The sequence below is a fragment of the Hyla sarda genome, chromosome 5 (assembly GCF_029499605.1).
Source record: "Hyla sarda isolate aHylSar1 chromosome 5, aHylSar1.hap1, whole genome shotgun sequence".
In the NCBI taxonomy this organism is placed as follows: Eukaryota; Metazoa; Chordata; class Amphibia; order Anura; family Hylidae; genus Hyla; species Hyla sarda.
In genome coordinates, this window is record NC_079193.1 from 119,771,305 (window position 1) to 119,795,296 (window position 23,992).

Sequence of the window (23,992 nt, forward strand, 5' to 3'; positions counted from 1 at the left end):
TCTAAGTACAACACCTTAAGGTGAGTGGAAATTTCAACTTCACCTATTTCACCCCTGTCAAAAATAATACTGTGCTTAGATGTGCACGGGTCTGTTACGTTTTTGTCTTTGCATTTGCCATTTGTTATATCCAAGAAACACACTTTAAGGAAAACTCTCTTCCTTCCATTCATAATCACTACAATCCCACATGGCTACAAAGCCCAAACCCTGATGCCAAGACGAAAGGTGTGTCCATTGCGTTCCACAAATTTCTCCCTATCTCTATATGCAGCTCTGTTATAGATCCCCAAGCTCGCTATATCTTTGCTAACTGTGACCTCGCTGGACAATCTATGACCGTGGCTACTTTATATGCCCCTAACCATGGTCAGGTATACTACCTTATTAACGTATTAGACCAACTCGCTGCTTTTGCCACAGGCCCGATCTTCCTCTGAGGAGATTTTAACTAAGCTCTTCATCCACTACTAGACACTTCCTCGGGCAAAACCTACCTAAGTTTATAATAAACTTTTGCACCCTGCGTAGTAAACTACACCAGTTACAGCTGAGTGATGTTTGGCGGATTTTACACCCAGATGACTGAGACTATACATTCTTCTTCCACCCGCGACAGGCATACTCACATATAGATTACATTTTCTGTCCTCATCACATGTTGCCATCTATAACCTGAGCAGATATTGGTGTCGTGACTTTTTCTGACCATGCCCCAGTCAGGGTGTCATTTACACTTCTTTCTTTCGCCAAGCCCCATTGGTGTCCTCTATACATATGTTTTATGTATGGATCATCTCCTTGTGGACATCTGCCAAAACTTAGTTCTAAAAGATCTTGAAGTGTCATTACTGTGCCATTACAAATGCTCTGCTTTTGCGGACGACTTGCTGCTCTATTTTTCCTCACCTCTAACCTCTCTCCCTTCATTGCTTTCTACCTTGCAACATTTCTCCTCATTTAGCAATTACAAGCTTAATCCCAAGAAATGTGAAGCCCTCAACATCTACCTTCCCCAATCTCTAGTACAACAATTGCAAAACAACTATCTCTTCAAATGGCAGCCTACCTCTCTATAATACTTAGGGGTCCAAATGCCTACACAGTTGTCCTCCACCTTCGAACTTAATTATCCTCCTCTCCTACACTCCATTAAATCGGGCCTGGTCATAGGGGAGCGCAGAGACTTCTCCTAGCTGGGGAGGATTAACATCATTAAAATAAATATTCTACCCCGATTGTTATACTTCTTTTCTTGCATTCCAGTACATCTCCCCCGCCCTTTTTTTCGAAGCCTTACTGCCCTCCTATTTGGCTTTGTCTGGTACTATAACCATTTGAGATTGGCGAGACACGTGTTAATCCGTAGAAAGTCAGAGGGGCCCTTCCTGACTGTCTCTCCTACCTCCTAGCCGTGGTCCTAACTAGACTATTGGACACCTTTCACCATTTATCAGATAATCAGTAGGTCACGCTGGAGTTCCACTCATCTGGCCTTGCTCCCCAAGGAAGACCTCCCCAATTCCCTTCGTATGTCCCTTCCACCAGTTCTGGCTTCCATTGCTCAGACACAATCTTCTTATCTTCAGAGTCTTACCCTGACCCCTCCTGTCAGTCCTCTAACGCCGATATTTGGCATAAAAGCTTTCAGTCCTGCCTACACGGCCACATCCTTTTTAGGCCATGACAGGATTGAAGGTACGCCCCCCCCCCGCTTCCACTCTCTAAGCTTTTGGGGATATTCTAGGTAACAAACCTTTCCTACCCACAATACCTTACCAATATGTCCAGCTGTGTCATTTTTATAACAGTACCAAGTCCTCCCTTAATCTGCATAGACCCCTCCCACCCTTTGAATCCCTCTGTGTTGCCACATCGCCATTAACTCGCCCAGTAAACATCTCCTCCTCAATTGCTATTGTAATCGTCCCTTACCTCGGGTAGGAACGTGAACTGGGTCGCACATTCACTGATGGAGAATGGGACGTGGCTCTGACCCTCTGCCATAAGACTTCAATCTCTTGCACAGCACAGGAGAACAAATATTAATATAAAAATTATTACCAGATGGTATAGGGTCCTGTCCCTACTTACTCATATGTACCCTTCTCTTCCGGACATGTGCTGGTGCGAGTGGAGGCACTATGCTACATATTTGGCTTACTTTCCCTACGTTGTCATCCTTCTGGTCTCAGGTCCTGAATGTGATCCACCGTCTTACCTCAAGTGAAACTGCATCTTGATCTGGGTCCCCTCCTCCTCTCGATTCTCCCTGGCCCTACCTCCAAGTGGTCAAAATCCCTTCTACTCTTTCTCTTGTTAGCCGCAAGGACAGTAGTTCCTTGTCTTTGGAAATTCACCCTTCCTCCCTCCATTTCATCTTGGGTTCAGGAGGTTACCTACCTGCATAGAATGGAAGAACTTCTAGCTGATTCCCGTAAACAGTTAAACAGGCAATACTCGATCTGGCACCCTTGGACGGAATTTGCCTCTTCCCCAGAGTTTAGAAATCTCCATTCCTTGACCCCATCCCCCGCACCATAGTTTTATTGTGAGGCCTCCTTTACATGGTACCCCCTGGAATTCTTTCTCCTTCTCCCTCCCCGTTTTCTCCTGCCCCTCTTCCCCATGGTTTGGTTGGCTGGGGGGCTGCGCATGTCCGCTGAAGCAAGTCTCTTCTCTCATCTCTTGTCCGGTGTACTATTCTCTATCTTTCCCTTTGCCTTTTGGCTCCCCCTGTTGCTTACTCCCCTTCTTCCTTCCTTCCTTTTCTGGCTCTTTTCTTTTCCACTACCCATATATTTATCGCCGCAATTATATTTTCTCAGCAATATGTCTTACTGTATTCTAATGCTTGTATCGTCCATATATTGTGGCGTAAATGCCTCTATCATCATTATTTTCATGTTTGCTTTTAATTTTATTTCTGTTATATTGTACTACCATGTTTATTGGAAAAACTTAATAAACATTATACTTTAAATAAATAATAAAAAAATTTAAAAAAAAAAGAAGTGGAAGACACTCAATCTGTAAATGTTTCATTTCCCTCATTTCCCTAAGACACTCATCCCGCTACAGAAGACTCCACCTTCTAAGGCCCAATGGATAGAGAAACTCAACCAGATTTGTTCTATAGAAGAGCTGCCTAGCTGACACTCCCTCTCCAATGATAAGTTTGAGGCTTTATGGAGTCCATGGCTTTCCTACAAACACCCTTCTGCCACACAATCAAATCATGCTGTTTTACCGTAGCCTAGACTATGACTCCTAGAGTATCGCTACAGCCTTTCTTCACTACCAACCCACCCACCCCACACACACACAATGAACTTAATTGCTCTAAACTAAATTACACAGATCTGAACGTATGTCTCCTTCCCACTGAACCATGACAATGAACACTGTTAGTTCCTTTATTTGTTCTCGTGTTACGTTATTTTTGTTCAATACAATATGTATTATCAATGCACCTACAACATGAATGCTATCCTATATAACTGTACTAGCGAAAAACACCTTGCCTGACTGTGATTGATTTGATATGTGCATCAACCTGTTAATGTATTCTATTGTTGTTGTGTTTATAATATTCTCAATAAAAATACATTTGTGGGGGGGAAAAAAGCTTGCACCTCTAGTCACTTCTGAGAAATCCTGTACCATGTGATTTAGATCTGTTCAAATCTGATCCACATGGCTGGAAGAGTGCACAAAGCCACACAGATAATCCAAAGTATTTCTGCTGTGTGTGTATTTACATTTAATGGAGATAAGTGGAGTAAAGATGAAACCTTTATTGGCAGAGAAAATATAGATTGCAAGCTGTGAAGACTTTTCAGGTCCCTTCATCGGGCATGTTGTGCAAAATAAATGTGTAATCATCTTTCCTAGAACCAGCTACAAATCTGATAAACCCAGTATGAGAAAACTCTTTGATCAATCAGTCCATGGTGCTATAATGTGGTGTACATTGCTTCTCTTGTGTGAAAATAGAAATGTGATTACACTTAAAATGGGGTCAGGCTGTCTTTGTTAAGGCCAGCACTTAAAGAATTTGGACATTAGTTTGATCTCCTATATTTTTCTCTCCCTCAAAGTTGATAAGGTATATTACATTGAATGATTTGCAGAAGAAGAGAAAATCCCATAGATGTTATGATGGGAGTTGGAGTTTGGTAATGTGGATGTTTACACATATTTTCACTTTTATTGAGTCAGGATGAGGTACCATTTTGTGCATTTTTGTTCAGGGCACTCCTTACCATCATTTGACAGGTTGGGGGGTGTCTGAAGGCTAGTATGGGTGGCTGTTGGAATGTTTTCCTTAGTCTGTAATTGTAGTAGAGTGTTGTGATATATATACAGTACAGCAAATCCTAATAATGTTGCGAAGCCATTGTAAATATTCTCAGAAAAGATGCAATGTATATCCCATTATAACACCATGGACTTTGTTCTACACTGGATGGATCATTTCTGCTCCCTATTTGTAGCTATGCCTGTTTGTATTTAAGAGGGATGCTTTCACGTTTATTTTATATAACATGCCCGATGAAGGGACCTGAGAGGTCTTGAAAGGTTACAATCTATATCTTCTTAGTTAGCCAATAAAGGTTTCATCTTTCGTCAGTTGATGAAAATACTTTCACTTTGGCTACAGTTCTTTTGACACTGGATTTTGGTACCCTTTGGAACTAGGTGTCCTCCTTACAAAGATCAGAGTTTTTGTTAGTGTTATGATTTGACATGTTTATGATAAAATTTCACTGTCATTTAAAAAAAAAAAAGCTTCCATCCCTATGATAGTCTATGTGATCAGTAACATGCTCCTCACCCCAGAAAAAAACAAACTCTAAAGCCTTGGCCACTAGGTGTCTGACTCTGCTGCAAACTGCTGTCCACTTCCTGTTGTAAGGGGATTTCCATCTCTAGCAGCAGTGAGCCCAAGATAGAACACAGAAAGTGGTGGTGAGGCTTCAATAGTGGTATGTAAGTAGGAAAGCCTGAACTGTGTGTGCATGCAAGTTGAGCCTGTCTACTTCATAGGGTCGATGCTGTGCTTGAAAGGTATATCAAGGCTTCCCTCTTATCTTCTACCACCTATTAAGTTCTAGGAAACTGTCCCTTTCGTAAATTCTAGTGTCCCTACTATTTAAACAGTGTTGTCTCCTAAATATAAATTAACTTTTGTCCCACCCTTTAGTTATAATCGTTGTCTGCAGAAGGCTACTGCCTAGACCAGGGCTGCTTTTGCAATGTAACCCCTTCCTCGTGGTCTTCCTTCTGTAGCCTGTTCACTTTAATGCACATTATCTAACACTATGTCATGGTATAGTAGAGAAAAAAAGGGGTTGCAATGAGGTGATTGGCCAGATAAGTAAGAGAAAGAAAATTCAAAAGTGAGTATTCCTGATAACAGCCCAACTCTGGTCTGGCCCCATTAAATCAAGAGAATGATGAATAGCTATGCAGTATGGATCAGGTGCTCAATAATAGCAGCAAGAATTTAAAAATCACCTTGTCATCACTCTAGAGCAGAGGTCTCCAACCTGCGGACCTACAGATGTTGCAAAACTACAACTCCCAGCTTGGCATGCTGGGAGTTGTAGTTTTGCAACATCTGGAGGTCTGCAGGTTGAAGACCACTGCTCTAGAGGATTAATATAGCAAAGCAATATTGATTTTTAAATATGTGCACTGTACTGTATTTTAATGTGTAAATATGTTGTTGTGCTTGCTGAATTATCTGTGTGATTTAACAACATGGTGGCAAGGAAAGCCTACTGTGAGACTAGGTTTCAGAACAGTTCTCCATGCCAGCGGTAAATCAGGGATTTTCTTGCAAATTGGTTGTTATCTGGTCTATTTTATTTTGGAACTGCCCCTAGCCTGTGAGAGAACCACTGCTAGTGCAGTCCTATGTGGGGAAAGAGGACCACTGTTTGTGAAGAGCTAATCTCACACGGAGGTGAAAAAGCTTCAACTGAAAAGCAGCTTGAGCCTTGGCTAGTTGAGTACCCGGCTTTTCCTTCCTAATCCTTTTTGGGGAGGAAAATCAACAAAGGAGGAAGCTTTTGACTTCATATCCCGTCCTCATATATTGTTGTCATATCCCAATCCCCATCCTCATATCTCAACCTCATATCCCGTCATCATATATCGACCTCATATCCCATCCTCTTATCCCGTCCTCATATCCCGACCTCCTATCTCGACCTCATATCCCGTCCTCATATCCCGACCTCATATCTCGACCTCCTATCTTGACCTCCTATCCCGACCTCCTATCCTGATCTCATCCTGATCTTCTATCCTGTCCTCCTATCCTGTCCTCATTTCCCGTCCTCATATCCAATCCTCATATCTCGACCTCCTATCCAAACCTCCTATCACAACCTCCTATCACAACCTCATATCCCGTCCTCATATCCCGACCTCCTATCCCGTCCTCATATCCTGTCCTCATATCTCATCCTCATATCTCGACCTCCTATCTCCAACCTCCTATCCCATCCTCATATTCCGTCCTCATACCTCAACCTCATATCCCGTCCTCCCATCTTGACCTAATTTCCTGACCTCCTATCTAAAAACTCATATACCGTCCTCATATCCCTTCCTTATATCCTGTCCTCCTATCTCAATCTCATATCCCGTCCTCCTATCTCAATCTCATATCCCGTCCTCCTATCCCTTCCTCATATCCCATCCTCATATCCCATCCTCATATATTGCCCTTATATCCTGTCCTTATATACCATCCTCATATCCCGACCTCATATACCATGCTTATGTCACCATCCTCATATCCTGTCCTCAGGTGGTGCTGATTTGGGATGAAGATATTGTAAGCTGAAAATAGAAGGGGACGTGGCTTTGTGGGACTGGGTGTGATTTGCAAGCCAGACTGATGCACAAAAAGAGTAGAAAATAATAGGGGTGGGGCTTAAACAGTGGGCATGTCTTTGTGAGATCGGGTGTGGCTCGCAAGCTGGATTGACACATTCACCTGGAGATGCAGAGAGGAGCTTGTGGAGTAAGGTACTGGAAGTCCCATATACTTGAATGGGACTTGAAACAAAAATCCATCTTTTATATAAGGTGTATGCAAGTATTAATTTAACTATCATATCTTTTTATTTGACATATAAGTAATATGTGTACCAGGTATTATTGAAATATCTCCAGCCGTACGGAAGTTATATGGGAACATACATTTCCCATTGATTTGCATGGGACTTTCAACAAAAAACCCAACCCTCACAAATGGGGGTAGTTAAAGGGGTACTCCGGTGGTAATTTTTTTTTACTATATGGCATCTTCTTTGTAAGTTTTATTATTTTGCAATATTCATGTGTTATATGTTTTGGAGCATGTGTGTGTTTTTCTTACCTGTTTGTTGGGCAGGAAGTTCTGTAGTTCAGAGGGTTTTCTTTTACTGTAGTCCACAGTCCTGAGTCTGTTGTGGACAAGATGTCACAGCTTTTTTTTCTCTCTCTCTGTCTGCATGAGAGGAATAAGTCACGCCTCCTCATCTCATCCAGCTGAGTACACAGCTCCACACTTCCCCTCCCCCCTGCTCTGTATTCTAACGATGCAGGTCTGCACAGGGGAAGGACCTCACAGATAAGATGAGTGTTATCTGAAGGGGAGGATGAGAAGGTGCATGGGCTGGGGATGTATGGACTGCAGGGGAATAAATCTCTACTAAGAATGATCTCTATTATATGTGAAGGGGGAGGGGGGGCTCCTGAATGACACATGCTGGGAGTTGTAGTCCCTGTTGTGTGTGTGTGTATGCTAGTGTTTACAAACCAGTGTGCCTCCAGCTGTTGCAAAACTACAACTCCCAGCATGCCCTGACATACTTTGGGCATGCTGGGAGTTGTAGATTTGCAACAGCTGGAGGTACATTGGTTGGGAAACACTTTTCTAGCCTATTCAGCATACATATCATGTTACACCAGTGTTTCCCAACCAGTGTGCCTCCAGCTGTTGCAAAACTACAACTACTAGCATGCCCAAAGGCTGTCAGGGCATGCTGAGAGTTGTAGTTTTGCAACACCTGGAGGCACCCTGGTTGGGAAACACTGGTGTATGCCCTACAGAGGTGTGGTGAACTACAACAGCATGCTGGTGTTATACCACAGACTGAAGACTCCTGAATGACTCATGCTGGGAGTTGTAGTCCCTTTTGTGTGTGTATGACAGTGTATCCCAACCAAGGGTGATTATATTAGCGTGCTGTGTATAAGGGGGCTGACCCGGTAAAATAGTAGGATGGGTAAAGGGCGGAACAAGCAAACAAAAAAAAAAGGAGCCGCCCCAAACCAGCAAGGCATGTGGCATTCTGGGATTTGTAGTTTTCAGCACAGCAAGAAACAGGAAATAGAAGCAAAGATAGGAAAACAAAGTGGGGGATAAAAAGACAACAAAGAACGGAAATAGAGTAGGCTAAACAACAAGAATAGAAATGAAACAAAACAAATAGTGTAAGTCAAAAATGGAAAAACACGTTGACCACCGGAGTACCCCTTTAAGGGTTAAATTAACTATCCTATATTTTAAGTGGACATATCAGTAACATGTGACCAAGTTTTATCGAAATATCTCCAGCCGTTTGGAAGTTATGCAGTAACATATATTTCCCATAGACTTGTATGGGACTTTAAACAAAAACCCCGACCCTGGCAAATGGGGGTGAGTAAGGGTTAAATTACGTATCCTATATTTGTTGTTGACATATAAGTAATATGTGTGCCAAGTTTCATGTTAATATCTTTAGGCGTTTGGACATGATGCTGGAACATACACACACATACACACACATTGGGGGATATTTATCTAAGTTGTCTATGTCCCATGTTCATGATGAAGCAAGGGACCCCTTGAGAAATGCGTCATCCAAATAAAGCCATTTTAAACTTCCACCTGCTCCTGCATCATCTTTCCACAACCCAGGTGTCAGGCCCAAGGCCTGAATATTAAAATCCTATATGTGTATTATAAATTATATCTGTGTATAAACTAAGACATGGGTGAGGAGTCATTCAGACTATGTTTTGTGTATTGCATTTTATTGGGGGTCTGGCTGTTTGTTTGTATCTTCTTTGAAGTCATGCACTCTGGTCTCATCATATAATCAGAGAGATAAGGTCAGGAAGAGAGAAGACCCCCTAGTGGGATCAGAGGGGAGGGGGGAATGGAGTCTCCCTCCCAAGAGAGCAGATATGATATTTAAACAATGCTAGATTAAATGTTGGGTGTTCAATGCTGTGCAACAAGCTGGAACTCACTCTCACTGAAGGACGGCTATATCATCATGCTGTAAGAACTTCATCTTTTGTTTTCTGAACTTGGCTTGCCAAACTCTTTTATATATTTTTGTAACTGTATGTCATTTGTTCCTGTATTTTTATATATATATATATAGCACTGTGATACCTTTTATCAGATTAAATGTTTAATTAATCAGCTCTGGTCTTTGATCTCTAAATATATGAGCTCACCTTTCTGAAGGCAGCTCTGGTAAAACACGTTTATCTAAGGGTTAATTGGTGACTTGCTGGGACTAGTAGTGGATACCCAGAGGTCTGGTGTCCTTAACCCTTGCACCATCACACTCTCTCTAATGTCTTGGCTAGACCGATAGGGTGCGATCGTGCTTGCTGGATTTTACTTGTAGGGAAATCTTAGCACTAAAAAGAAATTGCATACATCTTCTTGTGTGTAAATTCCAAAGACAGAGCTCAGTGCTGGTTTAAAAGACATACAAAAAGAGTGCAAGACAGTTCTGTCCTCCCCATCTCCTGTTTTATCTCCTCTGTCTCATCTCGGAAATATGGAGGCATATCGCAAGCAGTCCAAGCCTGCACTGGAGCTAATGTGCCAAGAAAAGGACATTCCTACTGCAGTAAAGAATAAGGAACACCTTATTGCTGATCTTGTGGAGTATGATGCCCGTGCAGAAGAGCTGAGTGACATGAGACAAAGTCCTACAGCTGGAACGGCCATCCAAGGACTGATATCTCCTGGGGAATACAACATTACTCCCCATCAGGACAGTACTCCAGATGAGGCCTTGGACTTTTATATGCGGACTGCCTTACAACACCTTTGGAATGTGGATGCCAATATGAAACTCCAACTGCTTCTCCAGTACCAAACTGCTGAGAGAGAGGCTCAGGCACGAGCCGCAGAAAGAGAGGCCCAGTCACAAGCCACAGAAAGAGAGGCCCAGGCACGAGCCGCAGAAAGAGAGGCCCAGGCACAAGCCGCAGAAAGAGAGGCCCAGCGAAGGCATGAACTGGAGGTTCTGAGGCTGAGAGGGGATGCTTCATCCGCACGGAGTGATGTGCAGGATCAAGGAGACCACAAAACCCGCTTGGAACATTTCCCCATGTTGGAGAAAGATGGTGACCTGGATGTGCTCCTGAGGGGGCTCCTGAGGGGAGTTCGGCTTCATAAACAAATAGAGAGGGCCGCCCGGGCAGGTACAGTGGTAATAATGGGAGATTTTAACTATCCAGATATAGATTGGGGTCCGGGGTTGGCTAAAACTACAAAGGGGCGACAATTCCTAAATTTATTGCAGGATAATTTTCTGGGCCAGTTTGTGGAGGACCCAACAAGAAGTGATGCCTTGTTGGATCTGATCATTTCCAACAACGCAGAGCTGGTTGGTAATGTAACTGTGCGGGAAAACCTTGGTAATAGCGACCACAATATAGTTACTTTTGACTTAAAATGTAGAAAACAAAGACAGGCGGGGAAGGCAAAAACATATAACTTTAAAAAGGCAAACTTCCCTGGGCTGAGGGCTGCACTACAGGACATAGACTGGGGGGAGGTGTTGTCAAATACTGATACAGAAGGTAAATGGGACATCTTTAAATCAACTCTAAATAACTATACATCTAAATATATACCAAAGGGGAACAAATATAAACGATTAAAACTAAATCCTACATGGCTGACACATGACATTAAAAGAGCAATAAACAACAAAAAAATAGCCTTTAAAAAATACAAATCTGATGGGTCAGCTATAACATTTAAACAGTACAAGGAGCTTAATAAAATCTGTAAAAATGTAATAAAAACAGCAAAAATTCAAAATGAGAGACAGGTGGCCAAAGAAAGCAAAACTAATCCTAAATATTTTTTTAGATATATAAATGCAAAAAAAACAAGGACAGAGCATGTAGGACCCCTTAATAATGATAATGGGGAGGTTGTCACAGGCGATCAAGAGAAAGCGGAGCTACTGAATGGGTTCTTTAGTTCTGTATACACTATGGAAAAAGGAGCTGACATTGGCCAGGTCAGTGCTGGTAACACATCATGTAATGTACTGAACTGGCTTAATGTAGAGATGGTACAAGGTAAGTTAAGTGATATAAATGTAAGCAAATCCCCAGGGCCGGATGGACTACACCCAAGAGAGATAAGTTCAGTAATATCTGTACCCCTGTTCATGATATTTAGAGATTCTCTGGTGTCTGGTATTGTGCCAAGGGACTGGCGCAAGGCGAATGTGGTGCCAATCTTCAAAAAGGGCTCTAGGTCTTCCCCAGGAAACTATAGACCGGTAAGTTTAACGTGCATTGTGGGTAAATTGTTTGAAGGACTTATAAGGGATTACATACAGGAATACATAGGGGATAATTGTATTATAAGTGATAGCCAGCATGGGTTTACTAAGGATAGAAGTTGTCAAACCAATCTAATTTGCTTTTATGAAGAGGTGAGTAGAAGCCTTGACAGAGGAATGGCTGTGGATATAGTGTTTCTGGATTTTGCTAAAGCGTTTGATACTGTCCCTCATAGACGTCTGACAGGTAAGTTAAGGTCTTTGGGTTTGGAAATTTTAGTTTGTAACTGGATTGAACACTGGCTCATGGATCGTACCCAGAGAGTGGTGGTCAATGATTCATACTCTGATTGGTCCCCGGTTATTAGTGGTGTACCCCAAGGTTCTGTACTGGGCCCGCTGTTGTTTAATTTATTTATCAATGATATAGAGGATGGTATTAACAGCTCTGTTTCTATCTTTGCAGATGACACCAAGCTTTGTAGCACGGTACAGTCTATAGAGGATGTGCATAAGTTACAGGATGACTTGGATAGACTAAGTGTCTGGGCCTCCACTTGGCAAATGAGGTTCAATGTGGATAAATGTAAAGTTATGCATCTGGGTACTAATAACCTGCATGTGTCGTATGTCTTAGGGGGGATTAAACTGGCAGAGTCACAGGTAGAGAAGGATCTGGGTGTACTTGTAGATCACAGACTACAGAATAGCATGCAATGTCAGGCTGCTGCTTCCAAAGCCGGCAGGATATTGTCATGTATCAAAAGAGGCATGGACTCAAGGCCTCACCTGGAATATGCTGTTCAGTTTTGGGCACCTGTCCATAAAAGGGACACTGCGGAGTTGGAAAGGGTGCAGAGACGCGCGACTAAACTAATATGGGGCATGGAACATCTTAGCTATGAGGAGTGATTAAAGGAGTTACAATTGTTTAGTCTTGAGAAGAGACGTTTAAGGGGGGATATGATAAATGTATATAAGTATATTAATGGCCCATACAAAAAATATGGAGAAAAACTGTTCCAGGTTAAACCCCCCCAAAGGACGAGGGGGCACTCCCTCCGTCTGGAGAAGAAAAAGTTTAGTCTCAAGGGGCGACACGCCTTCTTTGCCGTGAGGACTGTGAATTTATGGAACGGTCTACTTCAGGAACTGGTCACAGCAGGAACAATTAACAGCTTTAAAACAGGATTAGATACATTCATGGAACAAAATAACATTAATGCTTATGAAGAAATATAAAATCCCATCCCTTCCCCAATATCGCGCCACACCCCTACCCCTTAATTCCCTGGTTGAACTTGATGGACATATGTCTTTTTTTGACTGTACTAACTATGTAACTATGATTTGAAAAGGTTTGCCGGCAGTTCCATCTACCTAAGGAACAGTGGGGACGATATCTAACCCCACGGTTGCGAGGGAAAGCTCTGGATGTGTTTGCTTCGCTTCCCTCTGAAAGTGACCAGGATTATGAGGCAATAAAATCTGCTAAAAAGTTTTAATCTGACTCCAGAGGCTTATCGGAAAAGATTTAGGACTTTGCAACTAAGCGCCACAGAGAGCTGCACTGAACATGCAGGTCAGCTAAGGACTGCATTCAGGCAATGGACTGGGGGCCTACAAGTCACTACCTATGAGGCCCTGGAGGACTTGATGGTCCTGGATCAGTTTCTCCAAACACGGAGCTTTGAAGCCAGAGAGTGGATTTTGGACCGCAAGCCCAAGACAGCAATGGAAGCAGCATAACTAGGAGATGACTTTGCCAATAACCGGGCGCCAGCAGCAAAGCGTGGATCTGCACAAGCTGGAGCAAGTACCTGGAGGGGAGCCACACAACCACAAAGCACCACCAGGCCAGCCAGGAAATTCTTGCCATCATCCCCAAAAGCAACAGGAGCCACATTGGGTCAGGGGGACACCTGCCGATGTTACAGATGCAACAATATTGGGCACCTGAGTGCCACTTGCCCCAACAAAAATAATTCTCCACCGGCAGCTGGAGGACACACAGCCGTTCTTCTGGTGTCCGGAGCGGTGGAGAAAAGAGCAGATAACCTGCAGAGTGTAACTGTGGGTGACCGGGTGACAGTGGGGTTACGAGATTCTGGAGCCTCCTTTACCTTGGTGCGGCCTGAAGTGGTGGATACAGAGGACATCATCCCTGGAAGAACCATGGCTTTAAAAAAGGAATTGGAGGTGTGCGGCCTGCTGTGCCCATGGCCCGTGTGTACCTGGATTAGGGTACAGGCAATGGTTTGCGGGAGGTGGGGGTCTCTGAGGACATACCTGTTAATGTTCTGCTGGGGAATGATTTGGGTCGGATGCTCTGTCATTATGCTCCAGAGGACACTACCTGCACACCGGATGGGCTAGGAGAGAGCCCTGTTCATTCTGAGGTACTGTGCGAGACTTTGGGAGACACTGCGAAATGTGGTAACTGGGAGGGAGTGCAGGGGATTGATAAATGTTTACCTGTGACTGAATGAGTAATGTTTTCCAAAAGTGGAATGGGGTGTATTGTAAAATGTGGTGACAATGAATTGCCAATGCCAAAACCTAATGGAGATGGGCTAGGGGGAGGGGTTGGTGTGCCCCTGATGACATGTAAGGATGAGGGACCAGCAGTGAGTGATATGCCCCAATCCTGTGAGCCTAAGGAGGAGGAGGGAAGGAGTGATAGCCATTTGTATGATGCCTGTATTGTTATGTCTGGATCTGAGGGGGAGGAAGGTAAACCCCAGGGAGGCATACCAATGGTGGCAGTGGTAACGCGTCAGCAGCGTGCCAGGACTGCAGCTTTAAAAAGAAAGGAGGATGGTGATGCAAGGGGCAAGCTGTTTGACTTGCAAGCCCCAGCAGAGGAAGGTGATGCTAGTTCACCTGGGGGAAATGTGCTCCCTGATACCACGAGATGGGGGAGGGAAATGAGCATTTCCGGGAAGCTCTGCGCAGTGACCCTTCCCTTGAAGGGCTGAGACAACGTGCTGAACATACAGGTGTTGACACAGATGGGCATCGGGTATATTGGGAAAATGATATCTTGTACTGGGAGTCCCTTTCCAAAGGCATGATAGGGGCCCAGGAGAGAGAAACGCAGTTAGTGGTTCCTAGGCAGTACAGGAAAGAGCTGCTGAGGTTGGCCTATGAGACCCACCTGGCAGGACATTTGGGAGTGGCCTATGCGGTCATAGAGAAGGAATGTCTAGCTGTGGTCTGGGCTTTGCAAAAATTACAGCCATACCTGTATGGCAGGGATTTTACTGTCATAACTGATCACAACCCTCTACATTGGTTGGACAGAGTGTCAGGTAACAATGGCAAACTGCTTCGCTGGAGTCTTTTCCTCCAACAATATAATTTCACTGTCCAACACAGGAAAGGAAGCCTGCATCAAAATGCAGATGGATTATCGCGTCAGGGAGAAATAGACGGTTAAAGGAGACAGATCTATCCGTCTGGCAAGGCAAGATCTCTCTGTCTCCATCTTAAGGGGGAGGTGTCAGGATTATTAAAATCCTATATGCCTATATGTGTATTATAAATTATATCTGTGTATAAACTAAGACATGGGTGAGGGGTCATTCAGACTGTGTTTTGTGTATTGCATTTTATTGGGGGTCTGGCTGTTTGTTTGTATCTCCTTTGAAGTCATGCACTCTGGTCTCATCATATAATCAAAGAGATAAGGGGTCAGGAAGAGAGAAGACCCCCTGGTGGGATCAGAGGGGAAGGGGGAATGGAGTCTCCCTCCCAAGAGAGCAGATATGATATTTAAACAATGCTAGACTAAAAGTTTGGTGTTCAATGCTGTGCAACAAGCTGACAAGTCCATCCTAAGAACAGCTGGAACTCACTCTCACTGAAGGACGGCTATATCATCATGCTGTAAGAACTTCATCTTTTGTTTTCTGAACTTGCCTTGCCAAACTCTTTTATATATTATTTTTGTAACTGTATGTCATTTGTTCCCGTATTTTTATATATATAGCACTGTGATACCTTTTATCAGATTAAATATTTAATTAATCAGCTCTGGTCTTTGATCTCTAAATATATGAGCTCACCTTTCTGAAGGCAGCTCTGGTAAAACACGTTTATCTAAGGGTTAATTGGTGACTTGCTGGGACTAGTAGTGGATACCCAGAGGTCTGTTGGCCTTAACCCTTGCACCATCACACACTCTCTAATGTCTTGGCTGGACCGATAGGGTGTGATCGTGACACCAGGCTTGGGACGGAGGTTTGAGGATTCACATAGCCTCAGGCACCCCAGAGAAGCATCATCTTTACCAGGGATGGACAAGCACCTTACCGAGGTTCTCCAGCACCTACACCAATACTGACCAGACCGATACCACGGACATCGGGACAGATTCTCAGCAGCCTAAAGGACCATTAGAGTGAATACACTCACAAAGCGAACACCAGTGTTGTGCCTGAGCTTGTGCAACACAATAAGGTGAGTGTGATAATCCCACACTTGTTTGCTCAGCATCCAATATATGAATTTGCATCCACTTTTTATACATTAAAATCACCATCTTTTACGGCACTTAGATAGCACCCCCTTTGTTCCTTTTTTTCTTTTTACTGCATCAATATAGACCATACTACAGAGCATTAGGCTGGTCTATTGTGCGCCTTATTTATCAAAAGGCGCACAGCTCTTGATAAATTCTGTGCACAGACTTCGGGATCTATGCTTTAGACTTTATTTAAACCTGCTCCAGCATGGTCTGATATTTCGGCGTACTTTCAGCTGATGCGACTTGTCACTGAAAAGTCGCTTTTGATAAATTCAGCACCAATGCATTTTTCTGTCTAAAATAGACTAACATGCATCATGTTCTAAAAAATCCTCTAAAGCAAAAGTCGCAGAAAAGTCACACATATTTAGATTGCGACTTTCTGTGCGACAAATTTAGACAGGAAAAACCAGTCTAAATGCTTTGATAAATATCCCCCATTGAGTTTTATATATATATCTATAGATTGTTAAGGCCATGAGAGAAAAGAATAACATGCAATTCCTATAGCAAAGACACTTAACACCTCCTGGAGCAGGAGAGAGACATGTGATGGCAAGTACCAAGAGTTCACTCAGATAGCTCCTGATTACCTTATCAGGTAAGTTGTGCCAAGAATGGATAAAGATAATACTGGATTTAAGACTCCAGTGATAAGTACAAGGTTTTGTTAAGTGAGCCTGTGTTGCTTAGTCATAGTAATAGACTGAGAATAAATCTTTGGATCAAGCGTGAAAACACATGACTCTTATGTGCTGCAGTTGCTTTGTCATTGGTGGAATGCAAGTTTAGCAATTACATCCTAATTGTTAACAGCAGCATTTCAGAAGCAGTTATGCATTAGGAAATGTGAGATTTTACCCTTACGGCCTATTCACACGGCAAATTTTCCGAGTGCAATCCAGTGTAAAAATTCAGCTCAGAAATTCTGGTGCAGCAGCCTCCCATTGTTTTCTGTGGAATTCTGCTGCAATTTGCATGTGGCAGAAGGTCTGCTGCGGAGAACTCTGCTACAAAAATTTAAATTCTGGATTCTGCAGAAACTCTGCAGCATTTTTATTTGTTTAGAGGAATCCACTCAGAAATGCATTGCCATCCATAGAAATAGCACATTACTGAGCCACCCTAGGGCCTAAGTGTTGTAGTAGAAAAAATTTCCAGCTTCTACAAAGTCTACACCATCATTTTACTTGCTTAGAAAAAGGGATTTCAACAACATTTGTTATGAGTTAGGTAAGGTCTGTGGACTTGTGCCCAATTTATTATACAGCATGCACCTATTTGAACACAAAAACTTAAAATGTGTAGAGAATTAGTTCACTTACACCGATATTGATAAATTATACTCAGAGTGACTAAGAAAGGGATTAGAGACTTTGTAATCAACCACACTAGACCTCCAGTAGAAACCTTTAAGGGGTATTCCGCCCCTGGCATCTTATTCCCTATCCAAAGGATAGGGGATAAGATGCTAGATCGCCTCGGTCCCGCTGCTGGGGACCCCGGGGATCGCCGCTGCGGCACCCCGCCATCATTACTGCACAGAGCGAGTTCGCTCTGTGCGTAATGACGGGCGATACAGGGGCCGGAGCAGCGTGACGTCATGGCTCCACCCCTCATGACATCACGGCCCGTCCCCTTAATGCAAGTCTATGGCAGGGGGCGTGATGACCGCCACGCCCCATTCCCATAGACTTGTATTGACAGGGGCGGGCCGTGATGTCCCGAGGGGTGGAGCCGTGATGTAACGATGCTCTGGCCCCTGTATTGCCCGTCATTACGTGCCACAGCGGCGATCCCCGGGGTCCCCAGCAGCGGAACCCCGGCAATCTGACATCTTATCCCCTATCCTTTGGATAGGGGATAAGATGTCTAGGGGCGGAATACCCCTTTAAAAAAAACTCTAATATAAGTAAACAAGGTCTGTTAAGTTTAGTCAGTATCAGTAGAATCCAAATGGTAAGAAAAAGAGCAGCAGTACTCATCATTCTGTGCATGCAGATCCTTAAGTCAGGGGATTCTCAGCTTTACTCTGCATTACCAGTTTATGTCTAAAGACTCGCTAAGCCAGGGGCTATATTGGTGAGGAATGGGGTTTCTTGAGTAGCAAAAGGTGTTCCCATTTGTAGCACTCAATCCTCATGTCACAAAGGGACTGTACACACAGTGTGGTGCCTCTTCTGCTCCTCAGCAGATAACCCCATACCTCATCTGATACCACCATATGCTGAGCAAGTCATTAGAAGTAATCTGGCAATTTATAAAGCATCGTCAGCTTACTTATTAGCAGGGGACAGATTTCCTGGCCAACTGAATCTACTAATAGTGTCCATGCTTCTGTTTACATGTGCCTTACACTAATAGCATATAGTTCACCATGGAAATACACACGGGAAACTAGATGGGTAAGTATTTTACAATATCAAGGACACTTAGAGCAGTACCTAACCAATTCCCCTGCATATCCAAAGTTGATTCACAGCTGTCTGCCTAAACACTGTTTTCAGATGAGCAGCAAAATTTGTCTTCTCATCTTCTCTCTTCCATATCTCCTATATGCCATATCTGTAGTTCTTAAATTGTAAGTAACAGTTTGCTGTGTTCACATAATGTTCAATGTTGAGATGTTTTTTTATTTATATGCATCAAGTTAAAAGTGCAGGAGATGCAGCAGTGACAGTGGGTGGTTTATTCATAATATAAGTTAATATTTCAGTTACTGAACATTTATGACTTTGCAAATTGAATAGAGGCAAAGAATAATCCAGTTTTTAAGGTTATTACAATTTGTTATTGGTACTTTGCCCACATTTATCGAAGAGGTACATATTCTTCCTATATAGCAAAGTAGCTCACATGTAGACAAGTTTCTAAGGATGGTATATGCTGGCATGAGAATATGCAACAATGAGAGTTTGAGCAAACATTTTGTGACAGCAAAAAGTTAACCATGAAACATGACATTCAAGTTGCTTTCTTGAATGTGTGTAAATGTGTTGTGCAACAACTTTGCAAAAAGTAGCCACAATTTACCATAAAACTTACCAACTCCTTTTAGTGTTGGGTGAATAGAACTCCATACTCCCACGCTTCCTTTTCTCAGACGCTGCCCAATTGCAAATTCAAGGTGTAGCAGTGGTATGCCTTCAAATACCAACAGTATAAGAAAGGGGATCATAAATGCTCCTAAAAATAAAAACAAAAATGCATATATTTATTTATTTTGTGTTTTAGCTCTACATTGCCATGTACATACCTTTTGTCTGGGTTGACGTTGTTCAGTGGTGACCTCGGAGGAAAGTAACAGAAATTATCTTGGAAGGGCTGAGACCACATGTAAATTTTTATTGCCGAACACAGAGCTTGCTGCCTGGGAGTTGTACTGGTATATGAGGCTGGCAGGTGGTGCGTCAACAAATAACCGGTTTTAACCCCTTAAGGAACCGGGGTTTTTCCTCCTTACCTTTAAAAAATCATAACTCTTTCAATTTTGCACCTAAAAATCCATATGATGGCTTATTTTTTGCGCCAACAATTCTACTTTGTAATAACATCAGTCATTTTACCCAAAAATCTACGGCGAAATGGAAAAAAATATCTTTGTGAGACAAAATTGAAAAAAAAAAAAAAACGAATTTTGTAAATGTGAAAATTTCCGTTTCTACACAATACATTTTTTGGTAAAAATTACACCTCATCTTTATTCTGTAGGTCCATACGATTAAAATGATACCCTACTTATATAGGTTTGATTTTGTCGTACTTCTGGAAAAAATCATAAATACATGCAGGAAAATGTATACGTTTAAAATTGTCATATTCTAACCCCTATAACTTTTCATTTTTTTTGCGTATGGGGCGGTATGAGGGTTAGTTTTTTGCACCGTGATCTGAAGTTTTTAACGGTACCATTTTTGTATTGATCAGGCGTTTTGATCGCTTTTTATAATTTTTTTCATGATATAAAAAGCTACCAAAAATGCACTATTTTGGACTTTGGAATTTTTTTGCGCGTACGCCATTGACCGTGCGGTTTTATTAACAATATATTTTTATAATTCGGACATTTCTGCACACGGCGATACCACATATGTTTATTTTTACTGGCTTTTTTTATGGGAAAAGGGGGTTATTCAAACTTTTATTAAGGGAGGTGTTAAATGATCTTTATTCACTTTAAAAAAAAAAAATATTTTAAACAGTGTTATAGCTCCCATAGGGACCTATAACACTGCACACACTGATCTTTTTCATTGATCAGTGGTTTCTCATAAGAAACCACTGATCGATGATTCTGCAGCTTGAATGCTCATGCCTGGATCTCAGGCACTGAGCAGTCTTTCGGCAATCGGACACCAGGAGGCAAGGTAGGAGACCCTGCTCGTATCCTTCAGCTGTTCGGGACACCGTGCCCTGCGTTATAGATTGAGAGCGGACTCATGACGTACGCGTACGTCATGGCTCCTTAACGACGGACGTATATGTACGTCCTCTGCCAGCTCCCGCGATATGCCGCGGGGTCACGCGGTGTCCCCGCGTCATATCGGGTGAGTCCTGGCGGCTATCAACGGCCGGGACCCGCAGCTAATACAGGACATCACTGATCGCGGTGATGCCCTGTATTAACCCTTCAGACACGGCGATCAAAGCTGACCGCATCGTCTGAAATGAAAGTAACCCGGCTGCTCAGTCGTACTGTTCGGGACCGCCGCGGTGAAATCGCAGCGTCCCGAACAGCTTACAGGACACGGGGAGGGCCCTTACCTGCCTCTTCGGTGTCCGATCGACGAATGACTGCTCCGTGCCTGAGATCCAGGCAGGAGAAGTCAAGCGCCGATAACACTGATCACAGGCGTGTTAATACACGCCAGTGATCAGCATGAGAGATCAGTGTGTGCAGTGTTATAGGTCTCTATGGGAGCTATAACACTGCAAAAAAAAAAGTTAAAAAAAAAGTGTTAAAGGGGTATTCCAGGAAAAAACTTTTTTTTATATCAACTGGCTCCAGAAAGTTAAACAGATTTGTAAATTACTTCTATTAAAAAATCTTAATCCTTTCAATAATTATCAGCTGCTGAAGTTGAGTTGTTGTTTTCTGTCAGGCAACAGTGCTCTCTGCTGACATCTCTGCTTGTCTCGGGAACTGCACAGAGTAGAAGATGTTTGCTATGGGGATTTGCTTCTAAACTGGGCGGTTCCCGAGACACGTGTCATCAGAGAGCACTTAGACAGAAAAGAACAACTCAACTTCACCAGCTCATAAGTACTGAAAGGAATAAGATTTTTTAATAGAAGTGATTTACAAATCTGTTTAACTTTCTGGAGTCAGTCGCTATATATAAAAAAGTTTTTTCCTGGTTAACCCCTTTAATAAAGGTCATTTAACCCCTTCCCTAATAAAAGTTTGAATCACCCCCCTTTTCCCATAAAAAAAAATAAAACAGTGTAAATAAAAAAAAATATGTGGTATCGCCACGTGCGTAAATGTCCGAACTATAAAAAGATATAATTAATTAAACCGTACGGTCAATGGCGTACACGTAAAAAAAATTCCAAAGTCCAAAAAAGCGTATTTTTGGTCACTTTTTATACCATTAAAAAATGAATAAAAAGTGATCAAAAAGTTTGATCAAAACAAAAATGGTACCAATAAAAACTTCCGATCACGGCGCAAAAAATGTGTCCTCATACCGCCCTGTACATGGAGAAATTAAAAAGTTATAGGGGTCAAAAGAGGACATTTTTAAACGTATACATTTTCCTGCATGTAGTTATGATTTTTTTCCGAAGTACAACAATATCCAACCTATATAAGTAGGGTACCATTTTAACCGTATGGACCTACAGAATAATGATAAGGTGTCATTTTTACAGAAATATGCACTGCGTAGAAACTGAAGCCCCCAAAATTTACAAAATGGCGTTTTTTCTTTGATTTTGTCGCACAATTATTTTTTTTACCCATTTTGCCGTGAATTTTTGGATAAAATGACTAATGTCACTGCCAAGTAGAATTGGTGACGTAAAAAATAAGCCATAATATGGATTTTTAGGTGGAAAATTGAAAGGGTTATGATTTTTAAAAGGTAAGGAGGAAAAAAGGAAAGTGCAAAAACTGAAAAACCCTGTGTCCTTAAGGGGATAAGAGGTTTAATGGGCACTGTCAGACACAAAAACATTTGATATGTTGAATGCATGCAAAACCAATAGGTTTTGCAATTGCTTACACTTGAAAATGTTCAGTATTTCATACTGAAAAAGCCATACTGAAAAAACCTGCTTGGACACATACTAGTCCTGCTGTGTCCATGCATCATCACCTATGTCATGGACCCACTTCCTTGATTGACAGGTGTGAGTGCAGGGCTCACAGCTGGAGGAAAAATCCTCCCACTGTCAGCTTGTGTCAGTTAGGACAAGCTGGGAGTTGTAGTTTTGCTAATGCTAGGGGAGATGTGAGCATACAGCATACTGAGGGAGGGGGCGGAGACCTGCACAGTGAGGCCGTGCCCCCTCACTTTGAGAGGAATTCAGACTAGTGAGCTAAATTAAAAGTGTAATAAAAAAAATAGATAAAGGTGCTAGACACATAAAAATGTACATGGTCAGGATTAGGTACTGAGTGATATATAAAAAAATATATTTTTTGTTGGATCTGACGGGTACACCTTAAGGCTCGATTCACACAGTGTAAAATACAAAACAAAAATTCTGCAGTAAAATAAACTGAAAGCAACAGATTTTTTTTAAATCTAAAGTTTATGTATGAAAAAAAACTTCAGAAAGTCTACAATTGTAATAACTACAGTTTTTTAAAGCAGTGTGTGCACTAATATACTGTACACTTTTTCATAGACTTTAAAGGGGTTCTCTGATAGAAAAAAAAAATAATAATAATGTTTTCAAATCAACTTTTGCCAAGTTAAATAAATCTGTTAATCACTTCCATCTAAAGGTTTTATTTTCCAGGAATAGAAAAACAGAGCTAATTTCTTTCTAAAAATAGCTCCCCATCTGTCCCCAGGTTGTGTGTGGTATTACAGCTTGGCTCCATTCACTTCAATAGAACTGAGCTGCAGAGCCACACCAAACCTGGAGACAGAAAGGGAGCGGATTTTGAAAAAATGTGTGTCTATTCCTGGATAACCCCTTAAAAAATCTTAAAGGACATCTGCAGCCTAAATACAGTTATCCCCTAAGCACAGGATAGGGGATATGTGTTTGATCGCAGGTGGGTCCGAATGCTGGGACAGCTGCGATCTCCTGAATGGGGCCCCGGCATTGCCGCGCTGTGCTGCAATTAATGCGCTCACTGAGGTTGACAGTATGACACGCTTCCTGCATGGGAGAGCTGCAGCAGAGCCGGGGCCCCATGCAGGAGATCACGAGGGTAACAGCGTTCGGACCCCCCGCAATAAAACACTTGTGCCCTATCCTGTGAATAGGGGATTAGTGTATTTAGGCTGTAGATGTCCATTAACCCTTCCAGTCCTTATCAGCTGCTGTATGCTCCAAAGAAAGTTGTGTAGTTCTTTCCAGTCTGACCTCAGGTGGTGTGTCAGGAACTGTCCACAATAGTAGCAAACTGTGTTAGCAGAGAGCACTGTGGTCAGAATGGAGAAAACTACCAACTTTCTCTGTAGTATACAGCAGCTGATAAAGTGTGGAAGGCTTAAAGGGATACTCCGCCCCTAGACATCTTAACCCCTATCCAAAGGATAGGGGATAAGATGTCTGATTGTGGGGGTCCCGCCACTGGGAACCCCCGCAATCTCTCCTGCAGCACTCTGTGTCGGTCACCACTCCCCCTCCCATAGACTTGCATTGAGGGGGCGGGGTGTGACATCACCAAGGGCGGGGCCCTGAT

At 42.6% G+C, this 23,992-nt stretch overlaps 1 protein-coding gene across 8 annotated transcripts in view; it reads right to left on the reverse strand.

Moving 5' to 3' along the window:
• Positions 1 to 23,992, reverse strand: part of SLC6A19 (solute carrier family 6 member 19) — a 283,454-nt gene that overhangs the window by 96,783 nt on the left and 162,679 nt on the right. For all 8 annotated transcript variants that reach the window (XM_056520183.1, XM_056520177.1, XM_056520176.1 and 5 more), the window contains one exon: positions 19,171 to 19,311. In XM_056520183.1, the coding sequence (XP_056376158.1) occupies positions 19,171 to 19,311 (141 nt within the window). The remainder of the gene's footprint in view (positions 1 to 19,170; positions 19,312 to 23,992) is intronic.